Source organism: Aristolochia californica, unplaced genomic scaffold (assembly GCF_029961685.1).
Source record: "Aristolochia californica isolate CCGP_79_NKW_82.1479 unplaced genomic scaffold, dmAriCali1.0.hap1 SCAF_11, whole genome shotgun sequence".
In the NCBI taxonomy this organism is placed as follows: Eukaryota; Viridiplantae; Streptophyta; class Magnoliopsida; order Piperales; family Aristolochiaceae; genus Aristolochia; species Aristolochia californica.
This window is the reverse complement of record NW_027181782.1, coordinates 11,185,137-11,210,118: the sequence shown is the minus strand read 5'-3', so window position 1 is coordinate 11,210,118 and position 24,982 is coordinate 11,185,137. Positions and strand designations below refer to the sequence as shown.

The 24,982-nt window shown below is 43.2% G+C and overlaps 1 protein-coding gene across 1 annotated transcript in view; it reads right to left on the bottom strand.

Moving 5' to 3' along the window:
- Nucleotides 1-5,813: 5,813 nt before the first annotated feature.
- The window catches only part of LOC137944601 (vacuolar protein-sorting-associated protein 37 homolog 1-like), a 40,167-nt gene continuing 20,998 nt past the window's right edge, over nucleotides 5,814-24,982 (bottom strand). Inside the window, exons 4-7 of the mRNA XM_068790290.1 lie at nucleotides 24,135-24,174; nucleotides 6,879-6,925; nucleotides 6,674-6,794; nucleotides 5,814-6,444 (exon numbers count right to left, since the gene is read on the bottom strand). Coding sequence (XP_068646391.1) covers nucleotides 6,281-6,444; nucleotides 6,674-6,794; nucleotides 6,879-6,925; nucleotides 24,135-24,174 — 372 coding nt within the window. The 3' untranslated portion in view covers nucleotides 5,814-6,280. The remainder of the gene's footprint in view (nucleotides 6,445-6,673; nucleotides 6,795-6,878; nucleotides 6,926-24,134; nucleotides 24,175-24,982) is intronic.

Below are 24,982 nucleotides of genomic sequence, written 5' to 3'. Positions count from 1 at the left end.
TTACATGCTCCTACAGATTTAGACCACGCTATGAATTTAGCCAGGGCAATTGAGCACAAGCAGCGTGTTCTAAAGGAGTCACTGATCAGAAAACCAGCTTGGCCAGGGAGGCACAATGCCTCTGCACCAAACCCTTCCTATGGACCTCCAAGATTTAGAGACAGTGCAGCCCCACGCCCAGACATCTCTAATTCGGCTCCACCTGCTCCTTACTTCAAAAAGCTTACTAGACAAGAAATGGACCAGAGAAAGGCCAAGGGCCTCTGTTTTAACTGTGATGAACAATATGTCTTTGGTCACCACTGCAAACGATTATTCAGTATATGTCTATGGGAGGATGGAGAAGAAATACCACCAGAGGAAGAAATTGTGGAAACTGACCAAGAAGGTCCAGAGATTTCCCTACATGCTATGACTGGTCTACGCAGTGCAAGCACAATGCAGGTTAAAGCCCAATTACATAATTTACAGTTACTGGCTTTAGTTGACTCGGGTAGTACACATAATTTCATTAGTCAGCAAGCGGCAGAACAACTTGGGTTAGTAGTACAGCAACAGAATGGTCTTTCTGTATCAATAGCCAATGGGGCTAAAATTACTAGTGTAGGCATATCACCAGCCACACACTTTGATATTGAGGGATATGAATTTGTTGCAGATTTTCTGGTGATTCCACTATCAGGATTCGATTTGGTGCTAGGAATTAAATGGCTACAATTGTTGGGACCAATACTATGGGATTTCCAAGCTTTGACCATGTCTTTTATAGAGGACCAACATCAGATTATATTGCATGGCACACAAGCACCACTCACCTGCGCACTACAGGTAGCCCAGGTCCAGTCCACAAACACATGTAAGTTATCTCACTTACTTACAGAATTTGAAGATATCTTTCAAGACCCTACTGCCTTACCGCCACTTAGGCACTGTGATCACCGTATCCGTTTGAAAACGGGTACCGAGCCGATAGTGGTACGTCCGTATCGTTACCCTCACTTACAGAAGGATGAGATTGAAAGGCAGTGCCAGCAGATGTTAGCACAGGGTATTATTCAGCCCAACAGGTCTCCTTTTTCTTCACCGGTATTACTAGTCCGCAAGCATGATAAGTCATGGAGGTTCTGTGTGGACTACCGACAACTCAATGCCTATACAATTAAAGATAAGTTTCCTATTCCAATGGTGGACGAACTGTTAGACGAGCTACATGGAGCTACTATTTTTACTAAACTCGATTTGAAATCTGGCTATCATCAAATCCGAGTTCATCCATCAAATGTGGAGAAAATAGCGTTCCGCACGCATCACGGCCATTTTGAATTCCTCGTAATGCCATTTGGTCTGTCAAATGCGCCTTCCACATTCCAGGCCCTCATGAATGAGGTATTTTCCCCTCTCTTGAGAAAATATGTGTATTGGTCTTTTTTTACGATATTTTGGTCTATAGCAACAGCTGGGAAGAACATCTTCAGCACCTTCACCAGGTATTTTCTCTTATACGCTCACATCATTTGGTTTTAAATCGATCAAAATGTTCTATGGGCACATCAGAAGTGGCATATTTGGGCCACGTTATTTCAGCATCAGGGGTGAAGGTAGACCAGAGTAAGATACAAGCGGTTACAGATTGACCTATTCCTACATCTATTACAGCCTTAAGAGGCTTTTTGGGCCTAGCTGGATATTGTAGAAAATTTATTCCTAGCTATGGCCAGCTTGCAGCTCCGCTCAACAATCTCCTCAAGAAAAATGCTTTTACCTAGTCAGAGACAGCAGCTCATTCCTTTCAGCAATTGAAAGGCGCCTTATCATCAGCCCCAGTTTTGCAGCTCCCCGACTTTGAGGAGTCCTTTGTAGTGGAATGTGATGCTTCGGGGGGCGGTATTGGCGCAGTTTTGCACCAACAGGGCCACCCGATTGCTTATTTTAGTCGTTAACTAGGCCAACACCACCACAAGTTGGCAGCTTATGAGAGAGAATTGATTGGATTGGCGAAAGCTATACTGCATTGGCGCCCTTATCTTTGGGGACGTTCTTTTTTGATTCGCACTGATCATTGCAGCCTCAAGTATCTTCTTGAGCAGCGTCTCACTACTTCACCACAACAGCATTGGTTAAGTAAGCTTCTGGGGTTTGACTTTTCTGTCGAGTATAAACCGGGAAGTTTGAATTTAGGGGTCGATGCCTTATCTCGCCGGGACGCTCCAGAGCCGCAATTAAATGCCATCAGTCAGCCCAGAGCTCTCTTGTTGGATTCTATACGGGAAGAGGCACAACAGTACCCGGATATTATCTCCTTAGGCCAGGATATCCAGCAGGGCACAGCGGCACCACATTGGACAATTCGGGACAATCTCATCCTTTATAAAAACAGAATTTTTCTACACCACACATCCCCTCTGATTAACAACATTTTAGCCTCCTTCCATGACAGTACACATGAGGGCCGATAGAAAACATATTTCCGGATCAGTAGGGAATTTTATTGGAGGGGCATGAAGCGCAGTATAGCTGATTATGTGGCGGCTTGTTAGACATGTCAACGGAATAAAGCTGAAACATTAAGTCCAGCGGGATTGCTCCAACCACTTCAGCTTCCGTCACAGGTCTGGTCTGATATTTCTATGGACTTCATAGATGGACTTCCATTTTCGTCAGGTAAATCTGTTATCCTTGTAGTGGTGGATCGTTTCTCTAAATATGGGCATTTTATTCCTCTAGCACATCCTTACACTGCAACTCAGGTCGCTCAACTTTTTATGGATAACATTGTACGATTACATGGGATGCCTAATTCAATTACCAGTGATAGGGATGCAATCTTTACAAGTACCTTCTGGAAAGAACTCTTCAAGTTACAAGGCACAACGTTAGCCTTTTCTTCAGCCTACCATCCACAGACTGATGGTCAGACAGAGGTCGTCAACAGAACCATTGAAATGTATCTCCGCTGTTTCGTGGGGGGCTCACCTAAGAGGTGGGTTAAGTGGCTCGCCTGGGCTGAGTTCTGTTACAACACCTCCTACCACAGCGCACTCGGCACAACCCCATTCAAGGTGGTATATGGTAGAGAACCTCCCCGTCTTTTAGCATATGAACCAGGGGCCTCTAAAGTCGCCACTTTGGACCAAGCATTGGCTGAAAGAGACACATTCATCACTGAGGTGCACACTCATCTACAGAAGGCACAACATTCTATGAAACAATATTATGACAAGAAGCATCGGGAAGTCTTCTTTTCTCCTGGAGATTATGTTTGGTTGCGTCTCCAACACTACAGGCAGCTGTCGTTGACAGCCTCCAAACGTCACAAGCTCTCTCCAAAATATTATGGTCCCTTTCAGGTGATGGACCGCATTGGGACAGTGGCCTACAGATTGCAGCTTCCGCCAAAGGCCAAAATTCACAACGTCTTTCATGTCTCACAATTAAAGGCCTTCCACGGTGATTCGCCCTTGCTGCACACCCCGCTGCCACCACTCCATGAGGGACGTGTACTTTCTACCCCGGCACAGGTATTACAAACTCGCCGTATTCAAGGTGATTGGGAAATCTTAGTGCAATGGGCAGATGCTGACCCCAGTGACACGACATGGGAGCCATTAACGGCGTTTCGCACACTCTACCCATACTTTGAGCTTGAGGACAAACTATTTCTCTAGGAGGGGGGGGGGGGGCACACTCTACCCATACTTTGAGCTTGAGGACAAGCTATTTCTCTAGGGGGGGGGGGGGGACTCCATAGCATCACGAGTTATCCATAGGCATAGGAATTAAATTATGTCAATTTACTTTTCATATAATTTCAATTCGGTTTGGTTTACTTTATTTGGGTTGGTTCAGTGTAATGTGGCGTGAACCACTTGACCTAATGGGTCATCTTTGTATTTTCGTCCTCAACCCTATTTAGGGGGACGTGAAGGAAAAGAGAGGCAAGTATTGAGAAAATTATATTTTACAGGTCTGATTCTCCCTCTGAAGTCAAGGTCGGATTCTCCCTTTGAGGTCCAAGTCGGATTCTCCCTTTGAGGTCCAAGGTTGAGCTTCCTCCAAAGCTCCTTCATTCTCATTGAGTTCCACCATTACTCGTTCAAGAAACAAGGGTTCTCTTCCAACGTCAAGAACATTCATGGAGGGAAGAGAGGAAAGAAGGGTGACTCGATCCATGGCAAGGGAAGAACCTAACGGGGGGGGTGTTTAATCAACTGGTATAGCTATGGTTGAATCAGGTGATAATATTGATGTTTGGTTGGTTGGGAAACTAATCTATCTCACGGTTACGAGACCAAATATTTGTTATTTTATAAATGTCATTAGTCAATTTATACTTCAACCTCGATAGATTCATTGGATGGCATTAGAAAGGATTCTCTAGTGTTTAAAGAAAAATCAAGGTCAAGTATTGTTATATAAGTGTCATGGGATTATTGACAGCGAAGGTTTTGTGTATGCAAATTGGGTTGGTTCTCTTGATGATAGAAAATCAACTTCTGGTTATTTTACAACTATAAGAGAAAATTTGGTCACTTGGAGAAGCAAGAAACAAAGTGTTATGACAAAGTCAAGTGTCGAGGTAGAATACAGGGTCATGGCACATATTGTAAGTGAGTTATTATGGCTTAAGTCATTAATGACAAAATTTGGGTTAAAAAAAAAAACGAAGCCCATTCAACTCCATTGTCAATCAGGCGACAATTCACATAGTAGCCACCCTAGTCTTCCACGAAAGAACAAAACACATTGAGATTGAATTTGAGAAAAGTACAAGTTGGTGTCATATCTACGCAACACATTCCTTCAAAAAATTACCTGGCAGATTTTTTACAAAAAGGTTATTGCAACAAGACCTCTCTCTACCACTTGCTTTAAGTCGGGAATATTTAATGTGTTTGTACTAGCTTAAGGGAGAGTGTTAAAGAAGCACTAGTGACTTAACTTCATTCTTTCTTTCACTTGTACTAGGATTTCTAACCTTCTTCTATAAATAAGAAGGGGGAGAGGCCCATATCCAACAAGCTCCCCTTGTGTGGAAAAACCCTAACTCCTACAAGTTGAGCTCTCTTTCACAACCTATCCTTCTCCTCTATTTTTCTCTTCTTTTCTTCTTCTTCTTCTTTCCTCTTAGAGTTTCTTTAAACCACAGAATCTAACATGCATAATTTTATGCTAGAAAATGTATGTACTTAATCTTTTACCAGAAATTGAAATGTTTGGGTATAAGCCTACAGTTACACCTTAGGAACCAAACGTAAAATCATGTATTGAATATGAGGATAATATTTATATTGGTCGATTCTAAAGATTAGTTGGAAGACATACATATCTTACAATAACTAGACTAGACATATCTTGTACCGTTAGTGTTATAAGCCAATTTATTCATCAAACTTTACTGTCACATTGGCTAACATTAAAAAGAATTATTTGATACTTTAAGAAAAATCTGGGAAAAAACATATGTCATGGACATATTAATATTGAATGTTTTGCTATGCCTATTGGGTTGGGTTACTAGATAACCAAATCCACCTCAAGTTACAGCACTACAATAGGAAAGAACTTGGTCACTTGAAAGAGTGAAAAGCAAAATATAGTGTCTAGATCTAGTGTTGAAGTAGAATTCAGGACCCAAGAAATATCCTTGGAAAAGGTTTTCTATCTACTCCAACTTGAAAACCCCTTTAAAAATAATTTCATTTTCTTTGACAAGTGTCCTCTCCTAAAAAATTAGTTTCTTTTTCACCTAAAATTAACAAAAAAAAAAAAACTCTTCAAATTGCATTCCAGAAAAAATGCTTTAGGGAATCACATTCTAGGACTAATTTCTCAAAAAATTTCTGGAAAAATTACCTATGCAATCAAAGATAAAATACATCTCATAATCTTTTTCCAGAAGTTTACCAATACAGTCAAAAATTCACATTTCGAAGCACGCGAGTAAATCTGTATGGACCATAGTCTGGTAACAGACATCACCAGCATTACTCGTCAGCGATGGCTTTTGTTCTACACAAGGATCTAAACCTAAGGTATATTCGTTAGAAGTATCTGAACCTAAGGTATTTAGTGGAGGTAGCTAGTCAAACGAGGACTTACAACTCAGATTTTAACAGTAGCAAAGAATAGAAAGGAGTGAGAGAGAAGTGTGTAGAAGTCGAACATATAATAAATCAGATTTGCAGACTAGCATGAGGAAACAATAATGAGAGGTAGAGATGAAATTGCCAAGGACTATAAACAAGCACAACGTGCGCACAAACCGATATCAATCCAAAGCTCATCCAGATGCACAAGTTTTGGCTGCAAGATGTAGGAGTGCCCGCCTGTGATAAGTCATTCTCAACTTCTTATACTTGTGTACAAATACTGTTAACTCTATTTCCTTCTCAAGGAGTTCCGAGTGAAATTCTTCAGACTCTTTTTCTACTTTATCCATGGCATCTGCAAAATGGACCCGATCACTAATTGCATTCTAATGAAAATAATAAAACAAAATCCATTCCAATTTGGTCACAATTTATTCAGGTATCTGTTTTGCACTTGCTGCATCAACTATACAGCACATAGTGGAGTATTTCCAGATTATGCAAGGAAAGGAATGTACGGCCAACATACAAGGAACGAAGTGTACCATCATCACCAACATTCAAGGAAAGTGCACATTGCTTACCATGTAACCTCTGGATCTGTGCAGATGGAGCATAGCTTTTTAGGATTTCATCCTTCTGCTTCTCTAAGTCATTTAGTTTTTCTTGGGCAGCAGCTAACTCAGTAGTCCTGATAATTCTACACTGTATGATCAAGTAAGCAGGAAGACAGTTAAGAGTTAATTTAAAATTATATCAAGCAACGAGAAAAATGGCATATATAAAAACCTGGTTCCGGAGCTCCAGGATTCTTGGTTCTTTTTCCAAGTTATGCCCTACAATAGAGAATGAGCCAGATCATATCCTTCCATGTGTTAAATACAAGACCACAGTACCAGTATGCAGCTAGGCAGGCAAGAATCAGATCTACGAACATGTTTTCATAGATACAAAAAAAAAAAAATCAAGATATGAAAGAAAAGTATAGATATTATTACACAAAAATGTCAAAATTTTAAAGATTCTTATCTACTCTTGTTCCTTATCAACAAGATGAACCCTCAACCCCACCACAAGAAACATTTTGAGACCAGTTTGAACACAATAGCATTTACTTCAAACTGCTTAGGTAGAGAGCATACAGGGAAAAGATGAGACATGTAAAAGAGTAAAATCAGCGAGGATGCCAATAGTATTCAGTTGCGTCAAAAGACAGGCAAAGACATCTAAACTTTTTCCATCACAAAGCTCTAAGAACAAACAGGATAGAGGAAGATTCCTGGAAACCAGGAATGCAGATTAGAAGGTCATGGCAGCCAAAGAGAAAACGATGGCGGGCACGAGCAGATAGAGAAAAACAGTCCAGCCGGGAGAGAAAAAGACAATCATGAAGGAAGATAGTAAGACAGGACTTTAGGCTTCACAAATACCTCGAGCTCCATAGAATGTCAAAGTACTCTTGAAGAAGCATCCTCAGAAAGAAGAAGAAAAATTGAAGACTAGAGTTTAGGAAGTATTGAGATAAGTCAAAAAACTCGGTCTATGTAAGAGAGCAGCCCAATTCTTCCAAAACTTGAGGTACAATTTAAATTTTGGAGCTTTAGGACATACTTTGCATCCAAACATGTTTTTTTATAAAAGTATACGCACACTTCATAAATGTTAGAATCACTTAGGATCATAAATTCCCATGCTTTAAAATTCACATAGTGAACTAGTACTAGAATGTTCGATCAACATCTACTAGAAGTGTGTTATGAACACAATAACATTATTATTTTATTGTTTTTCTTTAATTTACTTTATTTTATTTTAGTTTAGGCCACGGGTATTTTTGGAATATTTTATTTATAGGGGTATTTTTGTAATATTTTATATTAAACCCTAACAGGGTGAACCCTATTTAAGGGGTAAGAGTAATGAGAAAGACAAGCATTGATATTAGGTTAATTTTAGGTTAAACAGGCTTGGAGCTCTACGAGTTCTAGGGTTTCCAAGCTTCCATTTGGTTTGATCTTCGTTTTCATCTCCATGTCTCCCTACAAATCCATGTGTCAGATCCGGGACCGTAACAACTTGGTATCAGAGCAGGGTAACACGGCAGAGATCAGCACCAATGAATTACTTGAAGCGATCCTCAAAGGCCAAGCAGAGAATGATAGAAAATTTGCTGGATTGGAGGAGAGGTTCTCTAAATTGAATCTTGATATAGAGAGGTTGAACTGGAGGATGAACAACATAACAAGTCTAACGAGTGGAAGGAACACAACGCCGGCACAAAGCGGAGAGGACTACTCGTATAACAGAGGAGGAGATGAGGTTGCTTCGATAGAGAAACTCGCTGCCACAGTCGCTCAAGACGCTGTCTCGGAAGGGCAGGAGACGCAAGAAATTAGAGCGCCCTCTGTCTCTCCGGTGGCGGTGAAATCCGAAATTGGGGAAACCAATCAGAAATCAGACTCCAAACTTCCAAAATTTGACGGCAGGGACCCGGGAAATCCAAAATCGGAGGGGTTTTCTGCTAACACCTCATCGGCGTTGGACAAACTGGGTGAGACATCAAATCCGAAATCACACCAACAAGGCTCACGGCAAGCAAAACACCTTGCCGACCAGGAGAAGGTAATATTTACGGTGCTTCTTCCGACCGGGATGTGTTTCCGAGAGCACTCTGTCTCAGCAAATATCCAAGCGGCGACGCCTCCAAGGGCTGTTGTTCGCCACAGGAGAAGGAGGCGACTCCGTCGGCTCCGTCAAACAAATTTTTGCTCCACCTCTCCGTTGGCAGTCCAGCGGGGAACCACCATCAACGTTTTGTAAACTTCTAACATGGCCTCATTCGATATGTATAAACTATTTTTCCATGGGGGTGAAGGGGCTACCAGGGGCTGAGCAGCAGCACCTTTGCTCGAATGTTTGGCCAGGAGGTTCTCTGTTCCGTGAAGCAGAGAAACAGTACCCAATTGAAGGTATTCGGGCTTGGGTGTATGTATTTCGAGAGGAAATTTTCTGGGGATGCCGGGATTCATAGGAAAAATTTTATGGGAACTGCTGAAAATTTTTTTTGGGGGGCTATATTTTGCTGTTGATGAGCACAGTCACTGTGCGTGTAAAATGCCTGGAATTTTCATGGATGGTAAAAATGAAGATGGGGCTGTACATGCCGTGAGCCCCACACTGAAGGAAAATTCTTCTGTAAATAAGTTGACAAAGAGTACTCTTAGTCCTCACAGTCCTCGAAGCGAGGCTATTAATCTTCCTGAAGAAGCTTGTGTGGATACCTCAATTGAACGGTTGTATGATATCGTCTGTGACATGCACACCTCTGCTGATGGGTCCCCATCAAGGCCAAGTTTTGGATCTGAGGGTGATGACTCAAGGATTGATTCTGAGTTATGCCATCTTGTTGGTGGAGATAGGTGGGTGTTAGAGATAATGGAAGAGGAGTCAGAGAAAGAGGAGCCCGTTGCAAAGAATGCAGCTTCTAAAGAGGAAAATGGCTCTCCAAGTGCAAAGTCCGAGCAGACCCACTCTTCTGGTCATAAGTCTGTTTCTTCTGGACACTCAAGAGAACCATCTCAGCTGCAGTTGGATGCTGAGCCGCCAATACAATCTGGTATAACGAGTAAAGGGTCCAATATAAAGCCTTCTACAGAGGTAAAGGCTGATAAAAACGTAAGAAAATTGAGGTTTTGTGCTGCTTCCAACAACAAAGAAAAGAATTTTACCTTAGGAGCATCAAAATTACACAATGGAATTGCAGATCCAGCTGAAGTAGCACTCAACAACCCTGATCTTGGACCTTTCCTACTCAAGCATGCAAGAGATTTGATCTCCTCAAGAGATAATCCACAGAAGGCTCTGAATTTTGCTCTTCGAGCAGCAAAATCTTTTGAAAAATGTGTTGATGGGAAACCAAGCTTAGAGCTGGTGATGTGTTTGCATGTGGTAGCAGCACTATACGGCAGCTTGAGACAGTCCAGTCAGGCTATCCCCTATCTTGAGCACTCAATTGAAATTCCCAACTTGCATGAAGGTCAGGAGCATGCTCTTGCCAAATTTGCTGGCCATATGCAATGGGGTGATACTCATGCAATGGTCGGCCAACTTGAAAATTTCATACAGTGTTACAAGATGGGCCTGAAAATCCAGAAGCAAGTATTGGGAGAAACGGATCTAAGGGTGGGGGAGACTTGCCGTTATGTTGCTGAGGCCCTCCGAGCACTTCGGTTTGATGTAATAGGCAATATGGCTTCCATAGAAAAGGATGTAACGACAAATATTGAAGAGATAACAAGTCCTGAAAATATGGGGAAGCGCAACCCCGTAAACTATAGCGTGTTGGCCACTAATGAAGCATCCATTACTTCAATAACTAACAAACAGAAAACAGTGGACCCAGAGGCAGCTTCTGATCTTGTGGAGGGCAAAATGGCTGAAAGTACATCAGGAGTCCACCCAAACATTGGGATTGAAGTTCCTATTACAAAGCAAAGTTTCTATTCAGGCAAGGGAGAATTAGAAGCAGATGTTGCTGAAAACAGTTGGTCTCCTATTCATCAGGAGTTATACATGAAAGGAATTGAGATTTTTGGAAGAAATAGTTGCCTTATAGCTAGGAACTTAATACCTGGCTTGAGGAGCTGCATGGAGCTATTCAGTTACATGTTGAATGATGCAGACGCTGCTTCAAACAGAACTTCCACATTGCCCAGCTTAACGTTGGACGACAAAGAAAAAAATGAACTGGAGTATATGGAACAGGAAATACCAACAAGAACAAGATTCTTCCGCAGAAGAGGTAGAGCACGTAAAATCAAATACACTGGGAAGTCAGCTGATCATATGTCCATACGCAAAAGAATAGCTGTTGGAAAACAACAGTCTTGTAGGCAGTTCACACCATGTGGCTGTCAGTTGATGAGTGGGAAGCAACGTCCATGTCTTCATAATGATACTTGCTGCGAGAAGTATTGTGGGTGTTCAAAGCGCTGCAACAACAGATTCAGAGGATGCCATTGTGTAAAGAGCCAATGCAGCAGTCGGCAGTGTCCATGCTTTGCAGCAGGACGGGAATGTGACCCTGATGTTTGTAGGAACTGCTGGGTTAGTTGTGGAGGTGGTTCGCTAGGTGAGCCACCAGCACGAGGGGATGGCTACCAATGTGGAAATATGAAGCTTCTCTTAAAGCAACAACAGAGAATTCTATTAGGAAAATCTGATGTTGCAGGATGGGGAGCCTTCATAAAGAACCCTGTGAACAAAACTGATTTTCTTGGAGCATTTGGTGGCAATCCAGCAGAAGTGTCCTTCCATACTGTCACTGTTGGCACTGCTTGTGTCTCTGTCCCTACAGGGGAGACATTAGCGCTGTCGTGCATAGGAGGCCGCACCTTCTCTGAGATTCCGTTTGCCAGCTACGGGGATGCTACTGGTTTATGTGGGACGTTTAGTGAAGTCACTTAAAGGTCGGAGACTGCTCTCTCATATTGCTACTGCTATTGCAGTGAAGTTAGGGGCACCCTAGCAGTAGCTCCAAACTGCGAAATATTATGCCGCTTATATTGTGTACAGCAACAGGTCCATGGATTGGACATGGCCTTGGATACGAAATTGCTAGCTTCATGCACACCAACTTTGAAAAGTGGCCTGCAAGTATACATAAATCTGCCTTTTCGCACTACCTTCGAGCTTGAGGACAAGCTCGTTCTTCCAGGAGGGGTGTAATGTTATTAACACAATAACATTATTATTTTATTGTTTTTCTTTAATTTACTTTATTTTATTTCATTTTAGGCCACAGGGGTATTTTTGGAATATTTTATTTATAGGGGTATTTTTGTAATATTTTATATTAAACCCTAACAGGGTGAACCCTATTTAAGGGGTAAGAGTAATGAGAAAGACAAGCACTGATTTTAGGTTAATTTTAGGTTAAACAGGCTTGGAGCTCTACGAGTTCTAGGGTTTCCAAGCTTCCCTTTGGCTTGATCTTCGTTTTCATCTCCATGTCTCCCTACGAATCCATGTGTCAGATCCGGGACCGTAACAAAGTGCACAAGCCAAAAATATAAAGCATGATCGATCTACCAAGGTCGATTAATCAATCATCCAGAACATGGCTAAACTATACAAAGCATGATCGATCAACCCATGTGGACTGATTGATCAATATTGTCCAAGCAGAGCAAATTTTTGTTGATTGACCAATCAACCCTCAAGGACTGATCGATCATATAGAATTTTGCCAACCAAGGACATAAAGCATGATTGATCATTGAAAAGTCATTTATCGATCATACTTGTTATGCATTGCTAGTGAATATTCTGATTGATCGATCAACTTAAAATGTCATATCCAATTGGAAAATATTGATTGGTCATACCATCGATCAATAAGTCACATTCTGACAGAAAAATAGTCGTTATACATGATTGATCGATTAATCACTTTACACTGATCGATTAATATAAAATCAACTTTTTGCAAACGGGCAAAAAAGGGCTACTTTGGCTTGGGGAAATTATAAATACCCCTCCAAACCTCCCATTGAGAAATTAATGAGCTTTTATTGGCATACCTACTTCAATTTATTATCAGTCATTTGAAAATTTTCCGAAGTTCTATTTTGAGAAAGAGAGTCATACTTAGCAGAATTCTGCATTCCTTTCTCATTCAACACCTTTGCATTCATAATTAGTCAAGCTCCTATCTCTCCATTGTGCATCAAAGGCTAAAAGCTCAAAACTCTCAAAGGAGAAGAGTATTTCTCCAAATTCAATGGTGTAAGTTTTACCTTCCTTTGTAATTTTCATTTTCTGACAGGTTCATCTAAAACCTAGATAAATCTAGATAGAAAGGACCTAATAAAACTAGAATCTAGCTAATCTCTTGGGAAAATTAAGTTGCAATCATATATTTGAGCATACACATGGTTTCAAGGAGAGATGGAATCTCTTTCTTGTAATTTCAAGTTAATAGAGCGATTATTAGTGGAATTTCCCAAGCACGGGTTATTGGGCGGTGAATACCAATAGGGGAACATCGATAACAAAAAAATTGGTGTTCAAATTTGGTGTGTGAATTTTTGTCTATTTATATGCATTTTTATTTGATTTAATTCTTGAACGCCTTAAATCTTAAAATTTTATTTTATTTTTATTTTATTTTTATTTTATTTTCATTTTATTTGCAGATGTCGGAATGCGAGACCAAGTACAATAAAAAAGAGAGGCGATATCCATGATCAAGAAAAATAAATCCCAGTGACGCTAAGGGGGAGTGGAGGTATCAGCACACCAGCCAATCACTACTCTCTAGTGTCCTTCAACCTGGAGAGGGCCACCCCAATGGTCTCGAAAAAAAATGCAAATGCCATGGAGAAGGCTAGAAAACTCAGTGGTCATCGAATCAACAATTCCCAAGGGCCCAACAAAGGAGATAATCTAATTGCCAGTGGAGTCCCGAATGACACCACCAAACCCAGCCATTCCAAGATTGCCGAGAGAGGAACCATCAAAATTTAGCTTGAGAGAACCAAGCCGGGGGGATAGCCATTCCTGGATGGTGGGGGGCACGAGTGAGCCTGAAGTTGAGCCAAGCACAACCAGTTGTCCCGAATAGACAAACCAAAGAAAGATGAGAAAGCCCTCTTAGTGCGCAGTTAAGAAGAAATATGCCCCGAGATAATGTCAACAACTCACTAAATAGAATCAAACTTTCCTTTGAAGCGCCTGAAATTCCTCTCAGTCCAGAGGCCCCACAGGATATAGGCCACGCAAGTAGATATCAGCAATTTCCCCAACCCTGGTAGGGCAATGCCCAAAAGCATCCAACTGGCAATGATCAAATCTGGGGGCAAACAGAACTGTAAACCAATGCGGCAAAGGACTAAAGACCAAACCTGCCACGAAAAGGGGCAGAGCAGGAGATGAAAACTGACTCCACTAAGCCGCAAAGGGGGCAAAGGGGATCAACTGAAAGGTTTCCACGACATCGAGATTGTCTATCATAAGGACAAGCTTCAACCACAATGATCTCCGACTGTAAGGATAAGCAGAAAAGTCCAACAAAAGTATTCACCAAATGTTAGGAATTAGACACCCTAATTCCAAACTAATGAGAGCAATAATAATAATCGAGGAAGAAAAGAAAAACAAGCACGAAAATACAACAAGATTTATACAGGTTCGCCTCAAGATAAGATTACGTCCTGTCTTCCGCCGCTGCAATAATCTACTATAAAGCTTACACATTTTATTTTAAAAAAAATAATCTACTATAAAGATGAAATAGTTTACAAGAGAAATTGCACATCATTGTTGACTCAACGACGGCAGAGATTCAAGGTCTTCTCAATGGGCTTCGCGTTTACCGTGACCATTACAATAGTCCTATTCACATTGAGGGGGATTCGAAAGTGGTTATTGGTTGGTGTGATAAGGCTCCCCCCCCCCCCCCCCCCCCCCCCCTATGGCGCCAGTGGGATTCCTTGCGGGAAATCCTTGAAATTTCTTCTCAATTTTCTTGTATTTGGTCTCACATTCCGAGATTTGTTAACTCGGTGGCAGATGTACTTGCCAAGTCAGGAGCTTCCTTACAATCTCTTGTTCTTAGGGAATTGCTCCGTCCCTCTATAATTCTTTGTTCATTTGTTAATATATACATCCTTTTTCAAAAAAGAGAAATCGCACACACTTACAAGTGATTTCTCTAACCGCTCTCGGGCTGCAACTCTAGCTCTTTCTCGGTGATGATCAAACCCTAATAGCGGCGCCCCTCGATTATAAAGAGAAAATTAGGGCAACCGCGATACAAGAGTAAATTCCTAAATTGCCCTTAATGAAACAACAATTAATATATCGTGGACCAGGTGAGGGCTCCACCCCCACACCCCCCAGGAGAGGGGCTTCCCGCCCCCCTTCCAAGCTCCACGGCGACCTTACCGCAAAGGTCGATCCGTGTACTGACTCAGCATAGGGCGTTGATTAGGGTCCACAACTTAACACCAAAAGCTCATCACCGGCCCACCAATCCCCCCAGAATTTGATAGATTGGTCATTGCCCACATAATATCTGATAGCCGAGCAAAAAGTCGGAAGCAGCATATAAAGAGACCTCCATATAGGCAACAAATTTCTCCTTCTACCCCCCGAGGTCCACCAAGAAAAGGACCAACTGAGCTTCGAAGCCACCATGTTCTTCCAAAGGTTGGGGAGCGGGAATTAAACCTCCAAATCCATTTTAGAAGAAGTGCACAGTTCATATCCTTTCTGAGGCGAGTACCCAAACTTGGGTCGACAACCATCCTTCTAATTCACCAAATGATACTTGAAATCAGCACTAGAACCTCTCCAAAGAAATCAGCTTCTGATTTTTTTCCAAATACTAATAGATGGAGGCGAAAGATATCACATTGTTCGAGGAACCCTAGATGTTGTCGGAGTAAAGGATCATCAACAAGGGCGTTCTAGTGCGTTGTAGATTCTTATCCAAGACTTGTATTATTTGATGATGCCATATGAATCGCTAGAAACATGTGAAGTGTATGGCCAACCCAATCACGAAAGTTTCGTAAGAGGATTGGAGCAGGCTTCCATGACATAAAAGATCAGGGTAAGGGCAAGAAGGATAAGTAGTTTGGAATACCAGCAATACAAGAATTGAGGAGGGTGAGTCTCCCTGCCTTGCTGAGAAGACGTCCTTTCCAAGTGGCAAGACGCAACTCAAGCTTCTCAACCAGAGTCCAAAGATCCTTGGAAAGCTGACCAGTGAATAAGGGGAGCCCCAAATGTTGCAGGGATGGAGGAGGTCGAACAGCACAATCCGCTAGCCATCTCAGAGAGACTATCTCAATCAATATTGATGCCCAGCAGTGTAGTCCTCCCCCAATTTACCCTTTTGCCCGAGGCCATCTTAAACAAACCAAGCATTGCCTTGATCCTTTTAATTCCTTCAAGGTTACCATACCCAAAAATAATAGTATCATACGTGTACTGCAGAATAGGAACATCAAAGGTCAAGAGCTAGCTGATTAGAGGCAGCCACCAGCCACACTCTTTAGCCGAATATATCATGGAGCATAGGAATTCTGCCAAAATGTTGAACAAAAGCGGGGAGAGGGGATCACCTTGCCTTATGCCACTAGAGCCTCTGATTGAAAGCCTTTTCCAAATCCAACTTGAGGCCAAAATGAGGATCCTTTGAGCAGCTGAAGTAACCAATGAGCTCATGCGAAGCCATGGTGGAATCGAGGATATTCCTTTCTTTTAGAAAAGCGCCCTGCCCATGATGAATCACCATAGGAAGGAGCACATTCAGCCGATGAGCAAGGAGCCGAACAATGATCTTGTACATACTGGAAATAAGACTGATGGCCGGAAATCACCATGAGAGGCACCCATGTTGCGAAAGGTAATATCCCGAGAATAGAATCCTCGAACCATAGCAAACACGTCCTCCTTAATAATCGGCTTAGCTCGAATATAAAATCACCATTGAAGCCATCCACGGCCTGGTGCCCTATCGCACGCCATTCCCAGAACAGCCCTTTCAATCTCATTTCTAGAGAAAGGAACCTCCAAAAAAGAAGCCGCCGCAGGGGAGATATTGGAGAAGTGAAGGTGCTGAAATTTTTGCCTGATTGTGCAATCTTCAGTGTAAAGATCTGAGAAAAACTTGAGCAATTCGATAGTAATGGAGGTTATATCCAACGTTTCCTTGTTATGGACACATAAGGAGGTAATTCGGTTAGATCTCCTCCACGCCCGAGGCGAGGGTGTGAAAGAAATTAGTATTCGCATCCCCATCAGTCAACCACTTGAAACGAGCCATTTGCTTCCATCGGACCCACTCACGGTGCAAAATGGACTTGAGGTCATTTGAAAGAGAAACACAAGTTGAGAATTCAGAATTGAGAATTCAGATATCTTTGCTCCTCGAAAGAATCCAGGTCAGCAATCCGAGCAAGAAGGGAGACTTTCTCACACCCAGCAAAAGACGACAACAAGAGGACCATTCCTTAAGTTTTCCTTTGAAGAGCTTCAGCTTAAGAGGGAGGAACCACTCATTTCTGCCATGAGAATGAAAATTGGACCACCAATCCTTTAGAACGGTGTCGAAGTCCGGTTCCAACATCAAAGCATTTTCAAAACGGAAGGGCGAGGGCCCCCATCTGCCAAAGGAGGTAGAGAAAAGGATGGGTCAGTGATTTGATCCCACCAGGTTGAGAACCATCCCATTCACATTTTCATACTGCCACAGCCAATACGAAGATGCGAGGAAGCGATCTAGCTTCTAAAGAATCGAGTGTTGCTGCCTGTTGGACAGCCACCTATAAAATCAGTGAAACCCTGCATGGAGGAGGAAATGCTGGCAGCATGTGGCATCTTCTCATTACAGAACCGAATGGCATTAAAATCCCCTGCAAAGAGCCATGGATGAGGGCAGAGTTGATTGAGGTCCAGTACCTCATCCCAAAAACAAAGCCTCTCACGATATCTAGAGGGACCTTACACACAAGCTAAGCACCAATCTCTACTAGAAGAATGGTCACAGAAATGGACACCAATGGAAAAGCACCCATGAGTGACGTCCAGTGCATCAAACAGAGAGTCGTCCTACAGAATGAGAAGACCACCGGGGGTGCCCAATTGTGTCAACAGCAGTCCAATTGAGAGAGGGACAATTCCGGAGCTTCCTAGCGAGAAGATCATCCATAATTTGACATTTAGTCTCCTGGAGGATCATGATTGAAGGCTTGAATTGTGCAAGGCAACGACACATAACGGGCCATTTACAGACAGACCCAATTCCTCTCATGTTCCATGAAACTACAATTATTTATTGTTCTTTTTTTTTTTTACTCCCCAAGTTTTTTCATTTTTCGGTAAGTAACCGCTGTAGACGACTCCTATGATTCTGGCCAAATTCATCATTTGCTGTCAGGTTTCATCTTTATAACGATGTTGTTCTGATTGAAGTTCAGCAACAAATCGGTGGGACCTTTCATTCGAAGGGAGGAAAGGGATTCGGCTGAGTTCAGCATCGGATTGCGAGTTTGCGGCAGCACTGGATTCACCCTGTTGGGGAGACCTGTTCTGACCTCTTCGGCGCCTTTGGTAAGTAGCTAGAATTGGGGGGGACAGGTGGGTTATACGAGGGCCAGCACCTGTAGTAGATTCCGAATCAGAATGGTAGTTTTGCTCTGGTGGAGAGTGGGGAGGGGAGCAGGAAGGGGCAACCATATCGTGGGGAGAGTTGCCGATGTAGAGGTTCGGACGGGGATTTAAATCATGGGTTGTATTAATTTTTTGGGGGGGCGTGGACAGGGTAACCAATGGCTGGGTTTGCCCTCCAAACCTCTACATCGGCAACTCTCCCCTCCATTGCACCTTTCCTTCTCACATTTGAAGCTATGCTCTGCAGAACTTTGGGATTCAATTTTGCTTATCTCTATCTCCTCTCCAACTATACGAAGGGTCTAAATTTTCCAGCGGATTCAACTGCTAGGAAAGTTTGGCTGGTCTTTGAGACAGCCACTTATTGGTGGTTTGGGAAGAGATAAACAAAAGAACATACATCTAGGTGAAGCTCGACCTCCATTGGTAGCACAATTAAAAAATAACTCATAATATCCTCTTTAGAGCAAGAAAAATCCTTGACCTTGAGCACCTCCAAGGTGTTGTCATAATAGGAGACCTGTCACCTCATTTTCCCTGCATCATGTTTCTATCCCTTTTTTTTAAATGATGATGATTTTATTTCAAAAGAGAGCAAGAAAATACATTAAGGGAGTCCTCCCCTTACAACAAGAGATTGAAGGGAGGGACCCAATTTAGCACAACAGTCAGCAGCCGTATTGGCAGATCTAAGTACATGCCGAGAGGACCAAAGTAGGAAATAAAAGTTGTGCCTCTAGGATCAAAGATCACCCCACCAAAACCCGCCATCCCAGGAACATTGCCATCAAAGTTGAGCTTAAAGTGACCGGCAGGGAAAGGCGTCCAAACAACCACCCCTGGAGGGGGGGAAGGAGTGGACATCTGAGCAATTACCTTCCAATTGGTGCAGAGAGGGGCACATGAAAGACAAGTAAATTCTTGCTGAGTCCAAATCCAGGTGGAGATGAGGCCCGTAACAGTACAAATGATCTCAGCGGCTGAGCGAAAGACACAATCACAACATCGAGAGTTCCTCTCTTTCCAAAGCCAAGCAACATAGGCAGATAAAAGGAGCTTGTCCAAGCTGGGAAGGCGGACCGCGGAGGGGTAGCGACACTTGGTGCTCAGGTCGTGAGGGATGCAAAACTAGAGACCCGTATTGTAGATCAAAGAAGTCCAAATCTGCCAGCCGAAGGTGCAGTGCAGGAGGAGGTGGCTAGTGGTCTAATTCTCCAACATGCATAAAGGGCAAAGGGCATCAGGAGAGGTATTGCCTCCTGAATGAGATTATCAAAAGTGAGGATTCTATTGTGGCAAGTGCTCCAAAGGAAGAACCTCACCTTGGGAGAAGCCATGAGACGCCAAGCAATGGCAGCCAGGTGAGAGGTGGGGGGCCTGGTCCAGCCCATCAGGAGACCATAGGCAAAGGAGACTGAGAAACATCCGTTGTCATCAAGAAGCCAGATCATCCGGTGGGCCACCTAAGCATGAAGCTTAATACCGTCAATCAAGATCCCAAGAACCATTTCCCCAAGTGTCAACAACAAAGAGATCATGGCAAGGGGTAAGTTGGAGAAATGGGAGGAAGGATGTGGCAAGAGGACCGTCACCCGACCACCAGTCAGTTCAAAAACAAAGGTTGGATCCATCACCAACAAAGTAGCGAATGGCAGTGCGGAAGGTGGGGAGGAGATGAAACATGGTCGTCCAAATGGAGGGGAGGTGGCAACTGCTGCCATCGGTAATCCATCTATCCCCAAGACGTCGAAGCTTTGAGGCCACCATCGGTTTCCAAGATGCCGTCGAGGGGAAGTTAAGTTTCCATAACTACTTAAGCAAAAGGGCAAATCCCATCTCCTTGGTACGTCTGATCCCCAGACCGCCCAAGGACTTCAGCATACAAACATCTTCCCAGATGACAAGATGATAGTGAAAATCATTACTAGTACCACACCACAGAAATCATCTCTTGACAATATCAATGTGTCGGTAGACAGAGGCGAAGCAAGGTAGGAACGAGAGGAAATAGTTGGGTATACCAACCAAACAACAGTTTATGAGAGTCAATCTGCCAGCTCTAGAGAGCATCCTACCCATCCAAGTGGATAGCCGACGCTCAAGCCTTTCAATAACTTGGGGCCCATAATCCCATCAGGGGTCTACAGTCAATAAGAGGAAGGCCGAGATAGGAAGATGGGGGAGACACAATCGAGCAACCCAAAGTGTGCACCATGAGCTAGAGGGGAGGGTCAATATGGAAGCAACAGAGCGGGGGGCAACTGTTGTAGACTACGGCTGAAGGAGAGGAGGTACAATGTTGTGGAGTAGGAGGGACAAGTTGTGGGAGGCTCATGGTTCCGGTTAAGACAGGCAAAGGGGGGAGCAACAGGCAGGGCGGGGGCAGTTGAGGGATGTAATGAAGAAGGGGTACAAAGTTTGGCATGTGGGTGGGTTCACTAGATGAGGGGGACCTCCAGGTGGGAGAAGAAAGGGCCAAGTGGTAGAGGCAGTGGGAGGGTCTGATTTCGTAGCAAGGCTAGGCAGGGGGAGTTTTGCAAAGGTGGGTCAGGGTTTGAATTCGAAAGAAAGTGTAGGGGAGGCAGCTCTGGCAGAGTGCCAGGAGGCTGTGAAGGGGTTTAGAGGTGACAGAGGGGTGGGGGGGTGTCTACAGGCCGGTCGGGTGGCTCACTGGGTTGGCTGGGCTACAACGGTTGGTGAATCGGGGTGGGGTTTCATCATTGCTGCTGCTGCCAGTGGAGGTACAACAAGGCCTTTGAATGAGATCCCGAGCCAAAAGGAGGATTGGCTGGTGTCGAGCAGTAAGAAGGATGTCTCAGATTGGACGTTGCAAGGGTTGATGAAAAGTCGGGCATGGTCAAGCCTCCAGCGATCAGCAATGCACTTATCAAATCTGATGAGAGTGCCGAAATGGTTGGCAATGAGGTTGAAGATACTCTCGCCACACAGTTCAGGTGAAAGACCCGCAATTCGGATCCACTGTCCGAGGCATCGTCGGTGCAAAGTTGGGCTCCAATCCCGGACTAGAGAAATGGGAGCCGAGCCGCCATCTAGTGATCCCTGAGTGAGCGAAAAGTGACTATCCACTCACCCGGAGAAAAGTAAGAAGACAATGGACTGTAGTCAAGGCATAGCTGACGGGAGAACTAGTCAAAGATGGTCACATTCCACTCGGTCGAGGCCAGAACAAAGCAAGTGTGGGGGGGACCAAAATGGTTGGGTGGTCCTGGTCCGAAGGTTGGCATTTTGGGTTTTGCAGTGAGGATGGATAACGGAGGGCGGTTTCGGGGTTGTCGGATTGGGTAGCAGCGGGAGGTAATCAGTTACAATGGTGGGGGATTGGGTGCTAGCTGGCGACTAAAGTGGGAGGAAATGTCGAAGGCATTGGGTAAATTTGGTCCAACTAAAGGTGGTATTTGTGGCCTCCAGGATGGTAATGCTGGACATGATGATTATGGATCTGTACTGGACGATGCAGCAGTTGGTGGTTCCTCTCTGGTGAACAGTGGGGAAGATGAAATGCCAGGGTCCAGACCAGAGCTCTTTGGTTCTTGACGGGGAGTCGTGGCCAGCAGCAATAGCTTTTGTGAACTGGGAGATGAAAGAGGCACAAGCAACAACCGGGATGGTGATGAAGGCACGACGAGCCCCAGTCCTTCCTGTCACCCGAACGCAGGGAGTGTCGTGGAGAGCCACTCGTGCAATCGACAGTGAGGTTGGGCAATACTCAAAGCAGAATGGACCAATGGGGGCGTCGCAGAGCCGAGGGGGTGCTGGTCTCAATGCTGTGTCGTCAATGGATGGTGGTCCAGTTGACGTTGCCATCATCGTCTTCGGTCCTCGGAATGTCGCACGGAATGCCAGGCCTAGAAGTCCTCTTTGTGTCTTCAACAATGCGGCGATGAGGTGACATCGGTCATCGACAGCGTCGCCGGGAACTAGAGCCCGGCAGGGCTGTTGGGCTTCTTCCTCGAGGTGGGTGTGTTTGTGATGTCCGTCGCGATTGGGTGGAGATTCCGATCAGAGACGACGATTGCCCTTCACGCTCTTGCGTTGCTCCTCTCTCTCTCTCTCGCTCGTCGCTCATCTCTCTCATGCCGCTCGTTGCTCATCGTGCATCGCTTATCTCTCATTTTCTAATCCCAACTTGTCACTAATGGATACGTTCATCATGTTTTCATCCCTATTGAGGATTCCCTTTCTAAGACATGAGAAACTTAATTTTGATCATAGCTCAAGAGCAACCCCAAGCTGCCAGGCGGGTATGTAGGGGTAGAGTAGTTAGAGACACCAAGGGTGGTACTCATTTGGTCTTCTCTACCCCTTTCAACACTTGTGACTCTATCGTAGTAAAGCTGAGGGCCCTCTTGAAGGGTTGAGAGTGTACACCGGGAGGTTCTGTTCTCCCATCCTTGAGGAGTGCAACAATCCCACAATCATTATTAGTTGGGCATTGAGGAAGGTCGTTCCACCTAGGCACCTTCTCCCTATCAATGATAAAATTCAGGATATTTGTGCTGACCTTTGCATTAAGTGGAACCATGTAAGTCGTTCTACCAATAGCATCAGACTCTTGCAAGAAAGGGTGTGACCGTCCAAGTCTTTGTTGTTAGGAGTTCCCTCCTTTTGGCTTCTTAAATTTTCCCTTTTTTTTCAGAATGTATTCAATGGTGTGCTCAGAATCGTCATCTCTCCTTAATAAATCACTGTTCTCATTAACGTAAAAAAAGGGGTTTATCTGCCTCTATATAATTCTTAAGTAATGGGTTCATATCTGCTTTCACCAACATTTTCTAATTTTTCTAATCATTGGGCAAGTATCCTCTTGGGTACTAATGCGGAAGGAATTTCAGAACTTAAAAAGATCAAATTTGCGTGGAAATTGGCGTCTCATTGCGGAAATGTCTTTCCCGTCGCGCCCTTCTCCTATGACAATTTGGTCTCCACCCCCATTGGGACACGTCAAATTAAACTTTGACGGAAATGTGTTTGGTTGCCTTGGGCCAGCTGGATTTGGCGCAGTCATTCATGACGAGAAAGGGAATCTTCTTTTATCATATGCTGGACCAATTGGTATATCTGATTCAACCAATGTTGAGCTACACGGGCTGTATAATGGGTTAAAACTCTTCAAGCAAAAGATGGAGGGCCCTCTCTGTGTTGAAGGCGATTCAAAAGTTGTTATCAGTTGGTGTATGAATTCTTCGAAGCCTCCTTGGCGACATTGGGAACTATTTGAGGATATTTGTACTTTATGTTACCCAAATGCATTGTAAATGGAATTATATTCCTAGATCTGCTAATCATTTAGCACATAATCAGGCTAAACAAGGCATTTCCCTCCAATAGCTTGTTGTGGAGGAAGACCTTCTTTAGCTAGGTATGTATACTTTCTTCTTCTTGCAATACATATTCACACCTTATTTAAAAAAAAAACATTTTCTAATTTTTCTAATTTTAGAACTGAAACGATAATACTTTTAAAGATTTTACATGTTATTTACAGGTTGACAAAGATACATGCTATCTTCAACTTAATTTTAAAATATATGATGCATATTGTGCCACTCAACATGTATGAATAATTTTTTTATGTAGAATATTTTATTAATTAAATATAAGATTAATACTTGTAAATAAACGTCTATATTTGATATACACTGATTACATAAAATATATGTATATCTAATGTCAAGACATGTCGAACCCAGTCCAGTGGCCTCACTGCATTGGCTTGTGAAACATTAACAATTACACTAAGAGAGGGAAGGGGAAAGGGGAAAGAGAGAGAGAGAGAGAGAAGGTTTACTTTCATACAGAAACAAGCTAGAACAGAAAATGCAGGAAGTATGAATAGATACTTACTTGCAAGTTGGACTGTCTCCTTTCGTAGCTCATCCCGTAGCTGAGAGATAAGGAAACAGCTTTATTATGTGAACACGTGTATCTCGCAAAAAGAAGCAACATGGCAGCATTACATTGATACAAAGAGAAATTTTAACACATAAGAAGTATACACACAAGAAGAATGAACTAAAACCACAGGAAAATTAAGACATGAGAAAGCCGTACATCTTTTTTTTTTAGATTTTCAGTTAACATCTGTAGTTAGATATGAGAGAAGATGAGGGAAAATTTTTGTCAAAAAAGATAAGGGAACCAAATTTGAAACTAACAATATAGAGGCAAAAAAAGTTAAGAGGGCTTTGACAAGAATATCAATTCCCTAAAGATTTGTTGTACCTGTTTGAAGGTAAGAAGATACAGCAAACATTAAAAGTACAGAAATAGAAATTATTTCCCCAACAATTCAATACTGCGCTTTCAGAAACAGAATTCATTAAAATAAGTTAGCATCACGTATCCTCATTTTATCTGAATTTTGAAACCTAAAATCACCAAGAGTTAGCCGGCTGTCATAATGGACCAGAAGGTCTTGTTTTGTGCAATGAGAAATTCTCAAGAGAGAAAAAGAACACGAGAGGAGGAAGAGGAAGATCCTCAAGTCTCAACCAGGTAAGAGAAGACTACCGACTTCAAGATTCTGCTAGGAGACTACCATGTTAGCCAAATTAGTGATACAATTGCCACCTCTAAGGGTGTACATCCAAGAGATAGAGAAAGATCCAGGAATATCAGATATCTCTTCCTTGAAGGAGAGGAGTTTCAAGCGCCCTTTTATCCAACTAATTAAAATGGAGAAGTTTCCTCCG